General features: G+C 36.1%; 1 protein-coding gene across 2 annotated transcripts; it reads left to right on the forward strand.

The window, feature by feature from the left end:
- Positions 7,512-19,167, forward strand: LOC109833454 (putative E3 ubiquitin-protein ligase RING1a). Of its 2 annotated transcripts, XR_002245213.1 has the most exons (12): positions 7,512-7,910; positions 7,979-8,024; positions 11,349-11,407; positions 13,393-13,474; positions 13,628-13,748; positions 13,854-13,895; positions 14,201-14,734; positions 14,836-14,943; positions 15,046-15,246; positions 15,332-15,549; positions 15,990-16,102; positions 18,514-19,167. XR_002245213.1 is itself a non-coding variant. In XM_020401126.1 (10 exons), exons 4-10 carry the CDS (start codon positions 13,419-13,421, stop codon positions 15,362-15,364), a joined length of 1,095 nt encoding a protein of 364 aa, XP_020256715.1. In that variant the 5' UTR covers positions 7,512-7,910; positions 7,979-8,024; positions 11,349-11,407; positions 13,393-13,418; the 3' UTR covers positions 15,365-15,697. The 2 variants fall into 2 exon arrangements, 1 of the variants encoding a protein (XP_020256715.1); XM_020401126.1 differs by lacking the exons at positions 15,990-16,102; positions 18,514-19,167 and having other exon boundaries at positions 15,332-15,697.

The following is a 20,066-nucleotide window of genomic DNA, read 5'->3' on the forward strand; positions in this document are numbered from 1 at the left end:
AACTGGGGAAAGCGGGAGAAGAGAAGAAATTGACAAAGAAAATGAAGATTTATTATTTTCTAATTTATTTATTTAAACTTTTTTTTAAATGAGAAAACGCTGACTATTTTAAGGGGTGTTTGGTTCAATTTCTATAAATTATAGGAAATGTTTTTCACTTAAAATATAATTTTTGTATTTCTTAAAAAATTTATAGGAAAAGTTTTGAGAAGTCAAAAAGTACCAATTTTTTTTAGTTTGTTTGTTTGGTTCGAAACAAGAAAATGACCCATAATTTTATAGAAAATAGCAAGATTTTTTATAATTTGTAGAAATTAAACCAAAAACCCCCTAAATTTATAGAAAAGTGTCAATGTGGTGTCAGATTTCTGGGTGATTTCTGTCCATTTTAAGAGAAATTTGATTTCTGTAAATTTTGGTAATTTTTTGTACTTTAGAGAAAACATTTCTAAAATTTTTTTGAACAAAACATAGTTTACAGAAATCTACAGAAAAATTTTAATTACAGAATTGTCATTGTCAGACATTTTGAGAAAACTTTTCTATAAAATTGTGCAACCAAACACCCCCTAAAACAACAAGAGAAAATGCCACGTGCTAAAATAAAGGACAAATTTTTAAAAGAGCCATATTTGCAAACTTATTCCCCAAAAACGACCCCTTTCAACTTTATTTGTCAAAACCGACCTGGTTTCAGCCTCAGGGCTGAAACCTGAGGCTGAAACCATGTCGATTTTGGTGAAAATGCATTTTTTCATAAGATTCAAGTCTTTATTTTTAGGCACATATGCACTTTTAGAAGTAGAACATAAATAGTTATTTATAAAAGAAGCAGTATCATTTTGTATGTTCTTTACTGCTAACATGGCATTATCTTTAGCATGAGTTAACTTGGCAAAGTTTGAAAGCAAAGAATCATGATCCGATTTTAATTTTTCATTGTTTTCTATAAGGATCATATTTTCATTAGAAATAATATCAAACTTAGAAGTTAAAGACTCATGATCGGATTTCAAATTAACATGCTTGCTTTGTAAATTAATGAAATCATTTTTAATTTGTTAAAGGCATGTAATAATTTTTCACTGGCACAAGCAAGTTCATCATTAGGTAAATCATTAATAGATTCAAACTCGCAAACCTCACTAGGGCTATCGCCTAGTGCTCGTGTGCATGAAGCTCCTTTAGAACTTGAAGCGGGATCCTCCAAAGCTTGTCGGATCGCCTCCAAGTCTCCTTGATGCGCTTCTATGAATTTTCATAATGTATAAGCGCTATCAAAAGAATCAAGTTTGTTAGACATAAATGAATTAAATGTATTTAATAAAAATTCTAACATAAGCTTGTTCATAATAAACATCTTTTTATCATGTTTGCTCCACTTGGATTTCTCCAACGTGGGCACAATATAAGCACAATCAATGATTTCCCATAAATCGATATTTTTAGATTGAACAAATAATTTAAATCTAAAACATCATTGAGCATAAGGGAAAACATTAAATTTAGGAGCAACACTAGAATCATAGCCTAAACAAGATGCATCATTCATATCCATAATTTGTAAAAAATATGCAAGCACGATACAAATGCAATCAAAACAAGATTAGCACAAAAATATAACTTAGATCTTTAACTCAAGGCGATTAGACCTTAAATCAAAGAGCACCAAGCTCTAATACCAATTGTTAGACCCTAGAGGGGGGTGATTAGGGTCTTATGCTAATCTAATCCGATTATATGCCAATAAAAACCAATTAACAAGTTATCTTAGCAAGTATGAAATATAACAACTATATAAGCTAGGATAAGCAATATGAACAATGAGATATATCCTATATGATGAATATATATATGCAAGGATATATAAACTAACACAAGATGATATATCCTATCAAAAAGATATACAATATGATATATGTATATACAAGGATATAAAACTAACACAATGGGTAAACAATATGAACTAGATAGTGGATCCACCCAACTATACTATGTATGAAAGATACAATAAGCTCAATGTGGGTGTGTGTAACAATGAGATATAAATGAAAACTTAACTCAATAAGAACTAGCAATAAGATTGATATGAAATACAATAGTAGAAATGCTAGGAAATAGAGTTAAGGAAACTTCTCTAAAAACACAAAGAGAGGATGATGAAATGTTGAAGATGAACTCTTCAATAGTTGATGTAAACTCCTCTTTGTAACAGCAAACCCCAAACAAACTTAAACCAAAACTAAACAAGCTTAAACCCTTGTTTAAAACATTGTTTTAAAAACTTCTTGGATAATTTGAAAGAGAACAGCAATACGGTATTTATACCCACTCTAAATCTCAGTCAAAACCCCAAGCCAAATGACAAAAACAGCCCCAGCAACGGTAACAAAACTAGTCGTTGGAAACAGAAATGATTGAGCAGCGGTCGACCGGAAATTCTCGCGGTCGACCGCGATCTAGGACCGATGGAAAATCCCCCCCCCCGGTCGCCCGACAGACTCTCTGCTGCCCACTGACGAATAAACACTTGAGCGGTCGATCGGTGCGATCGACCGAAATCTGATACTACAGAAAACAGTTTTTAAAACCTGATTTTTGAGACTTTGGAAAATTGATAATAATAACAAATGAAGTCCAAAAATAATAAAACTTTGGGAAATATATATAAACATGTAAATGAACATGTTACAAAAAGAATTTTCCAAATTGCATTTCCCATTTGTAAAAAATCATCATTTTGTAAAATAGTTCAAAACACAAAAATGTAAACATGTGAATTTTGATATTTTGGCTAAACCATATTTTGAAACTTTGCACAATGATTATATAGACTTAATAAAATGTGTACATGATTATTGTTAAGTCCATAAATTGAGAAAACAATATTTTCATAAAATTGCATATTCTATGCAATATATACTAAAACACAATAATGAATATGAAATACTAGACAAACAACATTAGTGGTAAATTGTTTGTTAAACATCATCAAAACAAGAAGGCCAACAAATGTGAGAGGTGATAATTTCGAGCACTTGAGGGTGTCGATACGTGAGGACCAACACTTGAGATTGTAGCTTGTGTATGTACTTTGTGAGGATTTGTGAGAGTTATCGGTTGACTTGATAACCGAGTGTGTAGAGTTTTCGGTTAGCTAGAAAACCGAGTGTGTAGAGAAGTTCCGACTTCCAAACCAGGTTGTGTAGTGGATTCTCCCCGGGAGTGGGGAACGGAGACGTAAGACGGAAGGTCCGAACTCCGTGATCATTTCCTTGTGTTTGGGTTTGGCATTGGCGCATTTATTCTTGCATATTGTTATATCGTCATTGTTGCATGATCATATTGTTTACCATTGTTTATATTGTATATCATTGCACATATCTTGTAGCATATCATACTTGCTAGTATATATTTGTTAATTAGTTTTAATTAGCATAAAATCGGATTAGATTAGCATAAGACACTATCCCCCCCCTCCCCCTCTAGGGTTCTTTCCTAGTGGCATTAGGGTCTAACAAAGGTAAAATCTTTTAAAAAAAGTAATTCAATTTTTTTGTATATTCTCACAATTTCTTGGTGATTACTTGTAAAAATTTAGATTTTTAAACTGTGAAAATTCAGCTCAAACTTCACGAGACTTCAAGTCCCGTGAAGTTTTTTTTACCTTTGAAACATCACGGGACTTGAGGTCCCGTAAAGTTTTTTGAACTTTGAAACTTCACGGGACTTAAGTCCCGTGAAGTTTAGCAGCTTAACAAAATGACTGCTAAAACTTCACGAGACTTGAAGTCCCGTGAATAGGGGTGGACAAAAACCGAAAAAACCGGTTCAACCGAAAAAACCGCCCGAAAAAACAGACCGGTTAACCGAACCGAATTAAATGGATGAGAAGAAGTCTCTAAACCGCCCGAACCGAATTAAATCGGTTTGGATCTGGTTTGAACCCCTGAACCGCCCAAAAAAAAACCCGACCTGAATTCTGTTGGGCGGTTTAGAGACTAAACTTATACCTCAAAACTTTTCCTGTTATCATCCAATAGATTCAAACGGCGCAAGAAGCAGTTTCAAGCAATGAGTACAGCAATATCAAAGAAAAATATCCTTGAGAACTAAGTAAAGATTCAAATCAATCCAGAAAATTTTTTATGCACATGATGCACTTACAAAAGATGCATATGCTACATTATATGAACAATATCATACAAAACATCACTCCCCCGTGTAATTAAATAAACTTAAACTTTAGTTAAAAAAATTCGCAGAAAAGATCTTGAGAATTACATAAGATTCAAATCAATCACAAAATGTGTTATGTACATGATACTTACAAGAGATAAGCATGATGTATTATATGAACAACATCTTTAAAACACCAGTTCTCTGCGTAATTATATCAACTCAAAACTTTATTCTAAAGATGATAACCAGTCTAATAAAGCTTTGTTGGCGAGCTCAGGATCCTCATCATGAGGACAAGCCCAGCTTGCAAATTCACAACAGAAGTCTTTGGATAGAACTCTTTACAAATTCAAAACCGAAACCGAACCGAACCGAACCGAATTTCGGTTGTGCCGAATATTCGGATGAAGGGGAAAAAATCTGGATCTGGATGAGAGTTTTGAGAATCCGGAAAATTCGGATTGGATGCGGATTGGGCATAAAACCAAACCGAACCGAATATGCCCAGCCCTACCCGTGAAGTTTGGAAACTTTTTTCGCCAAAACCAACTTGGTTTCAGTGCTGGGACTGAAACCAGATCGGTTTTGATAAATAAAGTTGAAAGGGATCGTTTTGAAGGAATAAGTTTGCAAATAGGGCTCTTTTGAAATTTTATGCTAAAATAAATTGTGGCGAAATAAAAGAAGAGCTCAAATACTTTAGAAATAACATCTAAGAGAACCAAAATACACAAACTAGATCTCCATCTCCATCTCGAACTCAGAGTCTTTGTCATTGAAATGTCTGGAATCTTTAAAAATCTCATAATCCCTTATCAATGGATGAACATATCTCTCGTGTCTTTTTCAACAACTCTCGAAATGTTAAAACATCAAATTATGAATTTAGCAATGCATCTCTAATATACTTGAATTGAATATTCTATCATTCCGTTCATCCCAAAAAATTCAAAGAAATAGCAGCACAAATAATATAGCACAAACTCTTTGACTCAACGTGCGCGTGAACACACTACCGTGAAGACCAAACATTCATGTAAGATGGGGGGAAATGTTGTCTCTACTAATATGCCCAAAAGGCCTCTATATTTCCCTACTGAAATGACAGAAAAACATGAAACGGTCAAGAAATTTCTCCTCTTGTCTGCAAAGAGGGCAATGACAAATTTTGAAAACCGTCCTATTTAAAAAAATTTGACAAAACCGATCTGATTTAAACGATCTGATTTAAAAAAAATTGTCAAAACCGACCTAGTTTCAGCTGTCTGACTGAAACTGGGTCGGTTTTGACAAATAAAAGTCTGAAACTTCACGGGACTTGAAGTCCCGTGAAGTTTAGCAGCCGTTTAATTAAGCTGTGTGAAGTCCCGTGAAGTTCTTTTACTCATGAGACTTCCAAATGGCTCATTTTACTTAATGAAAGACTCGTTTTCTACTAAAGAATTTCACAGGACTTGAAGTCACGTGAAAGATTTGTCGCCCTTAATTAATTTCATTATAGACGGCTAAACTTCACGGGACTTCAAGTCCTGTGAAGTTTCAGATTGTTTTTTCTTAAAACCGACCTAGTTTTAGCCTGACGGCTGAAACTAGATCGGTTTTGATAATTTTTTTTAGAATAAGTCGGTTTTGACAATTTTTTTTTTGTAAATATGACAGTTTTTAAAATTTGTCCAATGGGACAAGCATTCAAACCTTGCAGTTATGCCTTCTCAGGTTACCCAAGTAAGAATTGCATTCTTCGTAGCTAACCAGATGAATGCTCTAACTTTAAAAGGGACCTTAATGCTCTATATCGACTTTGCCATGGGACAATGAAGTCCTCCATTATTTATAAATTGATGTGTTACTGCAACAAAAACGATGTCTATTTATGAGAAGTGAAGGCTTGGACTCGTTCTACGGGTTAATGACATTGATATACAAGCTGACAACAACTCGACTTACTAAAGAACGCAGAACAAGAGATGTTTCATCCGTCTTGCCATCAAAAAGCAACAACTGATCCTATCTGATTATTACTAGCTAGCAACGTACAATGGCGAGAATCTAATGACCGAAAGAGTGGATACACACCAATGACACCATTCATCCAATCGAAAGCTAGTTTTAAAACCATCTCCAATATTAGATATTCAAGCTGAATGGAATCAAAATGTTTCACTTTAATCAAATCTTTTTATTAAAACGGGAATAAGAAATTAGCATTTCTCACGTCATCCCTGCTCAATCCTCGTTTTTGAAAGGTCACTTTAAGATTTGGACTGGATCCCAGACCCGGACCGGACACCAAACCGAAGCCAAACGACGAGCCTTAACTGGCGCCCCCGCCCAGTTTCACCTGACCGCTTGACTCATCACCCCCCTCCAGCAAGACCAAACTTTAAAAAAAAAAGGAAGGAGAAAAGAAAAGCAAAGCAAAGCATTGAAGCGGTCTTATGGTTTTTTTTTTTTTTTTAAGAAAAGCATCCACCAAAATAATGAATGAGTTATTAATTCTGTATTAGACCCTCAAATCTTCATATTTATAAATTAGATCCCAAATCTGGACATTTGTTCGAAATTGGGGTTTATTTAAGAAACTCAATACGCTTGCGGGGGGTGCAACGGGCGTTATTTTACAGCAGCATAATTGGCTTGGGTCTTGTTTAGAAATATAAAGATTAGGTGGTGAAATACAGTGTTGACAAAGACGCCAGTCTAAAATGAAAAAAACCTATAATAAAAAATGGCAAGGGATATTTCCATATGAGTCCCTCACATCTTTCGTATCCCGAGACTAGTCCCACAGATTGTTGAAATTGCCATAAGGTGCTCTAAATTATACAAGATGCTTGAAATTAGCCCATCCTTCATAAAATCCACTCAATCTATCAATTATGATTCAGTTAGTGGCTAATTCTGAATGCTAAATGCCAAAACATCCTCATTAAATAAATACCTCTTGCCCGCCAAGTGTCCGTTTTCCCTATTAATCTGTAACTCCTGCTTCATCACGTCGCTTCTAGAATCAACACCAAAACCCTTCTCTCACCTCGGATTGAGTTGTACAAGAAAATGTACACCTAACATTCCATCCCAAAAAATCTTAAAATAGAAGGAATATTCTCCGTAGGTTCAAATGGGTACTAACTAGCAACTAATTTCAAGCAAGTCGTACCTTCCATGAAATCTAATAGCAATTTCAATGATTTGGAGGACCTAACATCAATTACAATGACCAGGGTATCTAAAAGCAAATTTTCATTTTCTGAGACTAGTCCCGGAATACAAAAGATATACGGGACTAATGTAGAAATAATCCCAAACGCGAGTGTAGGGGAAAGCAACAGGAACCGAGCACTAAAATAACCAAAGAAAGAGAGAGAAGCCAACAGAAGAGGGGGAAGGAAGAAAGAGGCGCAAGAGGAACAGCTGGTGCCTCTGGCTGCATGTGCTTTCGTCGCCCCCTCCCCTCCCCTCCGCCTCAACGTGAGCGATCGACAAATCCGCTCCGTCCCTCAACATCTCGCAAACCCCCTCCAACAAATAAACAAGAATCACCAACCAACAAAATGCCCGCTCAGAAGCGGTCCCTCACGACGACGAGCCATCGCCGCCTCAGCCTCCTCCTTTCTCCTCCGCCGTCCACCGCCGCTAAGGAGGAGGAGGACGACGAAGGGGAGCAGAAGCAGCAGTCGCCGCCGCCGCCGAATCAGCAGCAGCCGAGGCTGCGAAGCAAGAAGAAGGTAAGGTTCTCTTCGATGCCTACGGTCTCGAGTTGTTGAGGACTCACAGGTTTGATTTCGTCGTCCAGATTCGGACGAGGAGGAGGATGGAGGCAGCGGAACCGAGAAAGATGAGTACGTCCCCTTGTTCTTTCACTTTCTGGATTGCTTTGTTGTTGTGTTCTGGATTTGTTACTTGTTGATCGCGTCGAGTCTTATGCACGAGCTGGACCCGATCTCGTCGGCGGCGGCAAGATGCGTTCGTTGGTTTGTGTGTGGTGATCCGTGGGCACAGGATAAGGTTGCCGGCTTGAATGTGTGTTAGTCTTCGGCCCGAGGGTGCCGGAATTGGTTTCCATCCTGGTTTCACAATCTGCTGAATTTGTCGCTGTTTGTTGTAGTACTTAGGCCTTTGTAAGGATTGGGCTGAGGCTAGGACAAAGTAGTCGGGCTTGTGTGGGTTTCTGCTGGTTTGTTTGATTGAAATTAATTGATTATTAGGAGAAGAGGGAGCTTTTTTTTACTTAACTAGCTGGTTATGTTTCTTACTATATATAGTATCGTGGTCGAAAACAACTGATTTGTGTCTGTTGTGAATAGTTCTGATGGTGCGGATAGCAGGAAGAAAAGGTGCTGTTGGTGATAGTTAATCTGTCTCTCTAATCAGTAGGTTTTGAGATCATTTTGGGTCCTAATTATTGAGTTTTTAAGAAATTAGCTGCTGAATAATTAGTCCCTGGTCTATTCCTGTCAAAGTGCTTTAAATGCAAAAGGGCATGCCGAGACAACAAAGTGCTTTATGATTGAGGCGGCAGGCACCAAAAGGGTGATCGCTTGAGTGAAACAAGGCTCTTAAGTATTTGAAAAGATGAGAAAACCTACAAATAATGTGCAACTAAACACAATATCAATAAAACACAATTTAAAAAAAAAGATGAATCACAACCGGATGTCCAAAGTTACATATAACTAACAAGATGATAATTCTATAATAAAGTAATAACTATCAGCCATCCTGCTCTACAAAGTATCACTAATGCATAGATATCCCCTTCAAAGTATAAAGCATGGGAGGCGTAATGTAAATCCCACAAGAGCATGAGTACAACCATCTTGGTTAATAATATGAACAACATTCGCTTGTGATTTATGTCTTGTTAATTATTTGTGACTTGGTACTTGTTAGTTACTACTTTGTTTATGTGTCAACAGGTGGTTTAGGTCTTACTTTAGTATATAGCATAGATCTATGTCATGTTAGTTATTTGTGACTTTGGACATTCGGTTGTAACTTATCTATTTTTGTTATTATTTTATTTATATTGTGTTTAATTGCACATTATTTGTTGGTTTTGTGATGCTTTTTATTACTTATTGCATTGTTTCACTCATCCCCTTCTTTTGTGTCTATTGTCTCAGACGATATAGGACCTTGTCACCTAACCTCTCATTTTGCCTCTAAAGACCACTGCCTGTTCCTTGACAAATACTTCTGCCATTCGTTCCTTACCATTTGATCTTGTGGTACCAAGAATGTATAATGTTGGAGCCAACATGCCAGAGGAAGCTGTGGGCAACAACATTTTATTCCTACTTTTTTAGTCTTTTCCTTGATTTTATCATGAAAATAATTATCATGCACAATGAGCAGAATAAAAGACTCAGGCAATTTTTCTTAGTATCCTGCAAAATCATATGTAGACCACCAATTCTAAGTTCTAACAAAGAGTTTGTGATGATTGCTGCATTCAACTGACCATTGTTGGATGTGTCCTGAAAAGATTTCATGAAGGCAGGACTTGTAAAAGGAATCCAGATATTTTCAGCATGGAGGGTGTGAAAGCCCCCTTGATCCTGAATAAGTGTACTTACCTAAAATTGTTATTGAATATCACCAAACTGGTCTGAGAATACATATCTGCGATAGTAACAAATATTTGGCATCCATTTTTCCTGAGCAGAATACTTAAACAATTGTTGTCTTCTCCAGAGCTGGCAAGTTTCTCTGATGTCACTCTTGGGGTTCGCAGGACTCCTGTTGACAAGTAGATCTTCCTCTTCTTGTTCTTACTTCTTACTATCGTGGTTTCACTAATCATTCGCCATAGAGCTTCTCTCTTCTCACCATCTGTGATGCATATCACAGTTATGCTTATAAGGGCCTCATAGGCATTCTTTCGTCTTTTTATGGTTCATGCACATTAAGGAGTTACTATTGATACTGAAATATGCCTCCACCAGCCATTCAGAATAGGAACATGCATAAAAGACTTGCTTGGTGCTAGTCATCACTCATCACAAACCCATTAATGCTCATCACATGGTGAAATTATCACTAAAATAGTAACTTGGTTTATGATTTGGATCAAATTTGTTCTAATTGAGTGGTTTGATAATGTATTCTTCATCAGAGAGAGAAATTAAGAATCTAAGCTCTCTTCTGTATGTGCAAGATTCCAAAGTGAGATTAGATCGTAGAAAAAAAATATTAAAATCTGCAAAATACGTATGTGACATGTAATTTTTGATATTTTAGCTAATGTATGCATACCATTAAAAAATTGCCTCAGACCAACAACATTATATAATTATATATGTGCGTGCGCGTGCATGAAAAATGGGTATATGTTGGCAGCTCATGATGCTAAATGAGCTACCAAGAGATAAACTACCGGTGAGGCCCACCCTAATCGTCACATCCTAGCAGGTGGACTTCTCCACTCCTATCTTTTATTAGTTCTTTTTGTTTTTTGTTTTTTTGATGAGGTAATAACTCATATCCAATATCCTCATGTGTGTGTATAGTTTTTTTGTAAAATGCATACTCATAAATAGTACTATATCACATCTCTTTGAGAACGCTTTTGTTCGTATTTTATGGATGTTAGAATTAATATAAAATTATAATCCTCGATACTCACCATAACTTCAGAGTTTTTGTGTGATGGTTAGAGGAAGTTAATTTGAGATGATATCAGAGCAACCCAGGTTCGAATCTTGCTGACCATGAATTTAATGCGGATTTTAAAAAATTATTACTGTTGCATGAGTCTTGGTTTTTATCCCATAAAAAAGGTGCTCAACCTAGGGGCATGTTAGAATTAATATAAAACTATAATCTTTGATCTTCGCCGTAACTTTGGAACTGTGAAGTTTTGATGTAATGGTTAGATGAATTTAATTTAAGAGATAAGTGTACTCGACTATAATCCTTGATTTTCGCCATAACTTCGGAGTTTTGGTGTAATGGTTAGAAGGATTTAATTTGAGAGATAAATATACTTGATAATGGTTTATATTATTCTTTGGTGCTTTGTTATCTACATTTGTGTACTTGATATTGTATGTTATGGAATTTCTATTCTCTAATGTGATTGAGCCTTCTTTACTGTAATAGGCATGTTCAAACTGTATCATTGTGATAGTAGAACTGATTTTGGACCTTGATTTTGTTTGCAGATTCATAGTTGTTAAACTGGCAGACATACGCAGAGAAGTACAGTGCCCTATATGCTTAGGTATGAAATATCTGGAAAGCTTTCTTTTATGTGCTAGGTCCTAAGAACACTGGTGTGATTGTTAGTAGTATGTTTTGATCGCCTTTTGTTGTTAGGCATGCCTTAAAAGATAGCACAACCTAGATGAATCTGTAAACAGCATAACTTGAAGGATCAGTCCTGTAAAGAGGCCTTGTATTAAAAGTTTATCCCTCATATTCTGGTCGCTTTATCCTTCTTTATTTCTTTGACCCAGGTGCATTGTAAGTTTACTTTTAAGTCCAGGACATAATTTTGATCTGCAGTCATCAAATTCATTTAGAGCGCATGTTATACTTGCCACACAGCTTTAATTTTTTGTTATATTAGATAACTTTTCCATAGCAGGAACCCTTGTGTCAAATATGCATGAAACATAGGGAAAGCACAATATATAGACCTATATAAACACAGTTGGCACTGCTCCTGAACTTTTTAAATAATTTGCCTTGTTCGTGAGTAGCGATCTTACATGTGTCACATGAATCCTGAATTGTAATGGTCATAATTATATGCACATGATGTGCACGCTCTTGTCTTTTTATGTCTGTGTTATATGTATCCTAGATTTAGAAGTGTGATGTATCTGCATGCTTTTATTGCATGTCCTCAAGCTAGTGAGTATGCGTATAGAAACTGCTGAGAGTGGTTCGCTGACTTGAGCTTTCTGGCAAGAGGGACATTATGCTTAGTTTTTGTTCGCCGCGCCCCCCCCCCCCCCCCCCCCCCCCCAAAAAAAAAAAGAAAAAAAAGAAAATCATGGGTATTAATGTGCTGTATTTTTGTCTAATGGAGCTATAAGATGTAAATGAGTTGAAAAAGGGGTTTTTCGATATTAGTCCCTTAAATCTTTCATATTTTAGTCCCTCAAAAAGTGTTTTGAAATTGGTCCTCCAAATCTTCATATTTTGAAATTAGTCCCCCAAATCTGTTAAATGTTTTCAAAGTCCCCCAAAGCTTTCAACCTTCTACTAAATAGAGGGACTAATTTCAAAACACTTCAATGATTTGGGGGACTACGTCCAAAATATGAAGATTTGAGGGACTAATTTCAAAGTACTTAAGAATTTGGGAGACTAATTCAAAATATGAAGACTCGGGGGACTAGTTTGAAAATATGAAAGATTTGGGGAGACTAATATGGATGTTGAATGGATGGACCATGCGAGAGTTTGATTGTTGCGATCCCCTTCACTGGATTCTAATTTGAAATTTGATGTTGAAAATCTTGTTATGTATTGATGTTTAGATACTAATCAACCATGCAATTTTTTATTTACCTTATTAACCCCCCACCCCCCAACAAAAAAAAAAAAATCCTCACTCCGCCACTGGTTCCTTATGTTTGTCTCAAATCTTCTGGTAGTTAAATATTTCCTCTCTTATTTTATGTTCTTTTTTCAATATTTTGCAATAAGTCATTAGAATAATTTAGAGGTTTGCTGTCTGCCTCCAGAGAACTAGATCAAGATTATCTTCTGAAATGGGTTATTTGCATTCATGACATCTTCTAAAGTCCAACAGCCTATTTGCCTCTTCATGTTTTCATGGTTTACAGCGGCACAACTCGAAAGTGAACTCCACAACATTGAGCCTCCTCGTCATATGTTGTGCATCCTACGTTGTTTGTTTACACAAATGTAGTCGAAGCCTGATTTGTTGCTTGAGATGGTTCAGCCTCCTCGTCATATTTGTGACAATAATTCATGGTTTAGAGGATATGATTAGGCCTTAGGGTGACGCACAGAAACTAGTATTATTGTTAGGCGTGATCTGTACCTTTTTCCAAATATGTAAAAGGAAACTGTATTTCTCTTATCACATTTATGTTTTAGCGTGTGAAAGGTATGTAAGCTACTTCTGATGTACTTTGTATTCTTCTACTCTGCATATTCATTTGGTGTATAATTTGTTTTCATCTATATTGAAGTATGATTAGTTGATCCCTGTACTGTTTTGTATGCCAGGTATAATTCGCAAGACGAGGACAGTAATGGAGTGTCTACATCGCTTTTGTAGGGAATGCATTGACAAATCAATGCGACTTGGGTAAGTTATGAGACATGGCTTAACTTCTGTGTCATCCTAGGATTACAGTCATGTCCATGTACATTGGTTTAACAATGAACAAGTAATAGTCTAATTTTATTTGAATATTTTATTGGTCCGGGGAGTGATGTGTGTAAAACTTTATACATGCAGAAATAATGAGTGCCCTGCATGCCGTACTCATTGCGCAAGTAGGCGTTCTCTGAGGGATGATCCAAATTATGATGCTCTAATTGCTGCTTTATATCCAGATATCGATAAGTATGAGGAAGAGGTACATATACCATTGGTAGTTGAGGTTTTTTGAAAGAATTCACAGTTGGATTTCGTTGATATGGTTCATCTGTGGAGTTAATTCATACCTGAATTATCACTGCAGGAATTGGCTTTCCATGAAGAGGAGAAAAATCGTAACAAGAAGGTAGGTTAACTGTAATCTACATGTGTATGGTATCAAGATTGTCCATCTTGGGCCTTTCAAATTTCAATCACCACATTTACCTAAATTGGAATTCTATGACTTGAAATTGTCAATAAACATTTAAGTCAGTTGTATCATCCGTTTCACTTCGTCAATCACATTTTCTTAGTCATACTTTTAGTATATTTTCTTTTGCTTCATGCGTTAACTGCCGAAACACTTGTTCTGGAGTCCTACAATGTTACCTTTTGAAGCTTTTTTTTAATTGTCATTTCTTGTTATTAATAGTCTCTATTTGTTAATAGATTCAAGCTTCCATAGCTGAAACATTCCGACGACAATCTGAAGCACTAGGAAAGCGGAGGCACCCAGCTAAAACCACAGCTGCAGCTTTTGTCAGGAGATCACAATACCGGAGCTCTCATAGACGAAGACGTGGAAGAAGTAGTGCTAATGACAATACTGGATCTGAGGACGAGGAAGAGGAAGATGCCAATGGTAATGACGGCAAAGAGTCATCCTCTGCAGATGAGCCCTCTCCTGAAAGAAGGCAGAAGAGATGTAGAAGATGGCCTGCACCTCGGTCCTCGCCAGCTAGAATCGCAGGAAATACTGATACTGTCGGTGAAGAAAATGATGATATAGAAACAAACAGAGACAACCGAGGTACCTCACCTCTTCGAGTAGGAAACAGAGAAATGTTGGCATGGGGAAAAGGTGGCGTTCGAAGCCAGATCAGGCATGGTAACTCTAGTGGAGCAAATGGTAGGTTTGTCAAGGGTGGACGCATAACCAAGTTAGTGGAATACATTCGTAACTTAGAGGGCAATGAGAATGAGGTATAATATGGATTAAGGAACATCTTTGATATTCTATAATCAATGTTACCATACACTTGGCTTGTCATTGAATATTTTTCCCATTTTGTTTTTGTTTTCAGTTGGATGTACACCTTACCTTGCTTCCTATGGAAGGAAAAAATGTGCCTAATATAGAGAGGCCATATATTTGCTGCCGACCAACTTTGTCCATTAGACACCTTTGTCAAGTGAATTTTCTTTTCTTCACCATATTTCATTAATGTTTCTTAGGTTTTTAATAAATTGAAATATCACTTTGGCTCAAGATGATATAGAATTTGTGTTTGCAGTTTATTGCTCTTCAAACTTCAGTAAGTGCAGAAGAAATTGAGATTTTTGCAAGGAAGCCTCAAGATGGAACTCTGGAGCTCAAGCAGTCTATGGTGGTAGTTAAGGCTGAGTCTGATCCTTTGAAGGAGCTGCAAGTAGTGGGGGCACAAGAATCTCTTGCAGGCTTGCGCGATTCTTTTACCGATAGTAGAGGAGACATGGTGAGGATTCAAGATTATTTTGAATGTTTCCAAATTTTACCTTCATAGCCATTTTTTTACTATGCAAGTCTTGTGATGTTTTCAGGTATTGGTGTACCGCTTAAGGATGCAAAGTTAGGAAAGCGTATTGCGTGAAATTCTTATGGCAACATCCAATATGCAAAAATGTCCATGACAAATTTATATTTATAAAAAGCAGAATCCATGATGTTTGTCAAGTTGTCATTCCTGTTACATTAGTGTTGAACTCGCTTCAAATCTTTGAAAGGAGTTGAAAGCCTAGAGATGGAAAGATGTACAAAGGTTTGATTGAGAGCAAAAGAGCTTACCATGCTTACTTTGTTTTTCCCCATTCTACAGAGGAGTTTAGTTCACGTCGAAAATGTGTAAAATTCCTTTGTGATAACCCCTTAAATTTAAGAAGGAATATAAGAAGTAACTTGTGCCAATATTTTGTCAGCTCAACCATGTTGTTCTATAGTCAAGATAGTTTTGCAGCTTTCTTTGCTTAAAAAAAATTAATGTCTATTAATTGCTAAGGCCTTTTGTCCAGCAGAAGAACCACATAAATCGAGGGTTCCAGTTCCATCTGAATAAGTGTGTTTTTTTCACAGAATCATTTTAATTTCGATAGATGACTCACCATCTCTTCTAAATATTTCTTAACAATGAGCTGGTGGGTGCTTAGTGGTCATTTTAACTGTTTCTGCTACTTTCTGATTTTCTATCCCCCTGACATGCAGGGAAGACAGATTTGCTCTAGTAAGGAAGAACCATGCTTTTTTGCAAATAGAAGGTGTCTAGGATTTCTCCATATCTATTTTGCTTCTTTTACGAGGAAGTGCAATAAAAAGTGGTTAGTATCCATTGAAAATCCAAATATGTTATTTGGTTTGATACTCTTTGCTCATTATCAATTTCCGCTGAACTTCATGTGTTGGTTTTAGAACACTTTATGACAGATCTGATAGTTTAACCAAGAATTTTTTTAATGCATGATAAACATGTCACAGTTTCTGGTTCATTCTCTTCCATCATAATATCAGGTTTATGACTGAGAATGTAATGCTTTAGTAATCCAGTACACAGGGATGTTATTGTCGGTTGGCTGATCTTTATGACCAAATAGAATTAGTTTGAAATATTGAAACATTGTAGGGTTCATGAACTTTAAGCTAGTTTCTCCTAATCATATGATGTATACTTTTATTGCATGATATTGTCATCAACACGTCCTTATGATTACTCGAAACTACTCAACGAACTAATCAAATGACATAATTTAAAGTTAAAAGCACAAGGAAATTGCACACAGATGATTTCTTGTCTTCTGGTTTGGTTACCATTTCTAATTTGTTACATCACACCTCAAAAAGCATACTAGTTATTAGACAATAAAGACAAGTCAATTTGGAAAGTTGGCCGATGACAACAACAATAACAAAAAAAACCTTAATCCCGTATTTTCAGGGCCATCTCCGTTCAGATCTTGATGCATGTTTTTGTTATGCCAGTAAATGAGTAATAGCTCCAAACATAGTCAATTTGCTTATTTCTGCTAAAACGTATCATTGTTTCAAATTTTTTAGGTCATGACAACAGCAGATGATCAAAGTAAACTGTTAAACCTATGAAATAATTTGGAGTATCTTGAGAACTTGACTATGTTCTACATATATCCAAATAGTTAACCTCTTGGTTATGTCCCAATAGTTTATCATCTCATTTCAAGTGATTAAAAGGCGTGTATGAAGGAAGGGCGAACTTTAATCCTAGAACATTTAAAATAAAATGCTCTAGATATAGATAATTAGTGGACTGATGCACATTAGATGTCTGCAAGACTGTAAATCACACATCAATTTGTGTATATTCTAGAAAGTAGAAACTATGTTGCTTAGATATTCACATGGGTGTTGGTATGACACAGCTTGGTTTTTGGGAGTCACATTCAGGTGGTCCAAAATAGAAATCTAGAAGTGGTGTATGCTATGAAGCATGGATGAGACTTACAACACGGAGACAACATGGGCACGGCAACACTACTCATATACAACTATGTCATTTGACCATGCTGACATGACAAAAACTTGTACATTTCTCATTGTGTGTGTAATAAAAGAAGTCCATGAATCCATGAATACAGAATTAGACTTCACACAGTTGCAGTAGGTTCCAGTAAGCGGATAAAAATATGTTCCACATTTGCAAGAAATTTAACTATTGGTACCAATTTTAATGGCTTTTTATAGAGAAACAACCTTAAGCAATTCATCTTTCTATAGAATGCCTAAAGTATCTCATTTTCTTGTCAAAAGATATTCTAGCTTCACCAAATTTTGTAAAAGTTAGTTGAAGTCCTTTGTCTGCTAAATCGTCTTTGCTGTATAAATGAAAGCAAATATGCCACTGAAAGCTTAATGAGCATGAAGTGATCAGAAGGTCAGAAGATGCATATGAGAAGTATCCGAATTAGGAGAAAATAATATAAAGGTTAAGGGTGCATTTAGGAAGTTCCGTTAATTTTCTTTTGTGTCCAAGAAGCACGTGAATGTTGTTCAAATTCGTCAGATCGTAATAGGGAAGATTTTGGTCTGTGCATGTTTGTGTGTGTGTGTGCATGCACATGCACTCTTTTCACAGAAGTGCATTGTTTTTCTATTTTACCTATCACTGTATATCGAAATTCCTGCGTAGGAGAAATGGAGAATGATGGCTTTTTTAGTCACTAGAACTTACAACCACCTATTTGAGGTGCGCTATGGAACCACGGATCCTGCACAAATGTTCATGCTAACCAGGCTGTGAATTCTCTCATATATGTTATCGAGAGACATTTATTTTTCTTAACTATTATAAAAGCAAAAGCATTGGAATTTTGGAAAATCATGAAAAACCATACATCTTGTGAAAGTCTTCGACATCTATTAAACTGAAACTGACTCCATGGATAAAACATGAATCTATATGATGTTCGATCTGAAAGATGTTCAAGCTGGAAGAATTGGTAGTCATGTGTGCCTAATGCTCATCCCTTTAAGAAGCTAGAGTATTCCAGATAACATAAATTAAGAGATATTATTAACATAATTCTTTTGCAGTATATTTGTTGTAAATGCGAAAATTGTTAAGTATTGCATTAAAGTCTTTATTAATGATGAAACTGGGCGCCTAGGCTTATCTATCTTTTCGGGAAATGAAAATTTTAAACCTGTCAATAGGAGGAGAAATCATGGTTAAGAGCTTACAAAGAACTGTGATATTCAGGTATATTCTGGTTAGTGCCTAGTGGTAATGCGGAGAATATTGGAGTTGGCCTGTATGTTCAAGCTTCCAAATTTTATCATGACAATAAAGGAAAAGTCACTGCAGATAACAGTCATTAGTCATTTGAAGGTTTTAGGAGGAACCAATGAACATGGAAACCACAGAAGTTTCTATATAAGCGACACATGCTGGATATGGTAAGAAAACAGGCTTTTTTGTTCATACTTACGATGGTGATGGCTTAGCTTGTCTAGTTTACTTTGATGCTTATGAGTTTATGAAGTCCTTTTTTTCATTTATGGAGGACAAGAATATATTTTATTATCATACATGTGGAAGTTCAACTACCCTGTGCAAACAAATTAGCAAAAAAATTTCGGGCAAAGTTACTGCAATAGCATGTAATTGTGTTGTCAGTCAATTCATTCATGCACTGGTAATCCACCATTTTGCAGCGTGTGCGAGAGATATCCGAGAGGTATAGTTAAAGTTTTCCTTGAATTCCACTTCATTCAAGTTTTCAAATTGATAGGAGACGCTAGGGAGTTGGATATTTACCTTTTATTGTTTCTGTCTAGAGTTTGAAGCATGTGCTGTGAGTATATCGTGAGTTTAGTTATAGACTGCTATGGATGATATGGGAATGGTTTGGTCATGTGTCCCTATACAAGTGTAGAAGAAGCATATAAATTTCTCTTTGAAAGTGTTGGCTCAAATCTTGCTGTGAAACTTCTTTCTAGTGAACTATCTTGTCGAGAATTGTATTCCAGTTCTTAAACAAATTTTTTTTCCTGCTAAGATTATGGTAAGTGCTAAATGTAAGAAGATAATTTCGATAAAACACCCTCAGACTTTATAAATGTCTCTTGAAAACCCCCCACCCCAACCAAACCACCCACCAAAAAAGAAAAAACCTTTGGACCATGCCACAAAACACCCCCCAAACCTTTTGTTATTTTCTCAACGTGCTACTTAATGGAGTTTTCTGAAACACAGAGAGATTGATTGCCACTTGATTCGTTCGTGAGAAGATGGAGAAGAGAATCATTAGAGCCAAGCAACATACCATCAGATTATCAACTTGCAGATATTCTCACTAAACATCTTGGGAGAACACGAGCGAATTTTATTTGTAACAATGCTAGGCATGTACAATATGGGAGAAAACCCTTCCCAAATTTATCAGATGACAACACAATCTGATCCAAGTCTTTTGTTTGGTATTATGCGACATTGCAAAAGTTCAATGAAAGGATCGAGCTACAACACATGCATATATATTATTGCAATCATTCATGTTCTTTACACAGAAGGCACAAGGCAATACATAAAACTTTATTCGTTTCTTGTAAAAATGAATTGAATCATATCATATCCTAATATATACTGTTAACATTAAAGCACAACAAATATCACAATTTTCTACAAGTCCATCAGCAGAGGATAGATCGTGCTTCGACCACTGATCGAGGAGGATCCAGATCCTTATCCTGCAGAGAATTTCCTAGTAGGCTTTGCATTTCCGAAGCAAACAGATCGTCCAATATCTGCAT

This window comes from Asparagus officinalis, chromosome 3 (assembly GCF_001876935.1).
Source record: "Asparagus officinalis chromosome 3, Aspof.V1, whole genome shotgun sequence".
Classification (NCBI taxonomy): Eukaryota; Viridiplantae; Streptophyta; class Magnoliopsida; order Asparagales; family Asparagaceae; genus Asparagus; species Asparagus officinalis.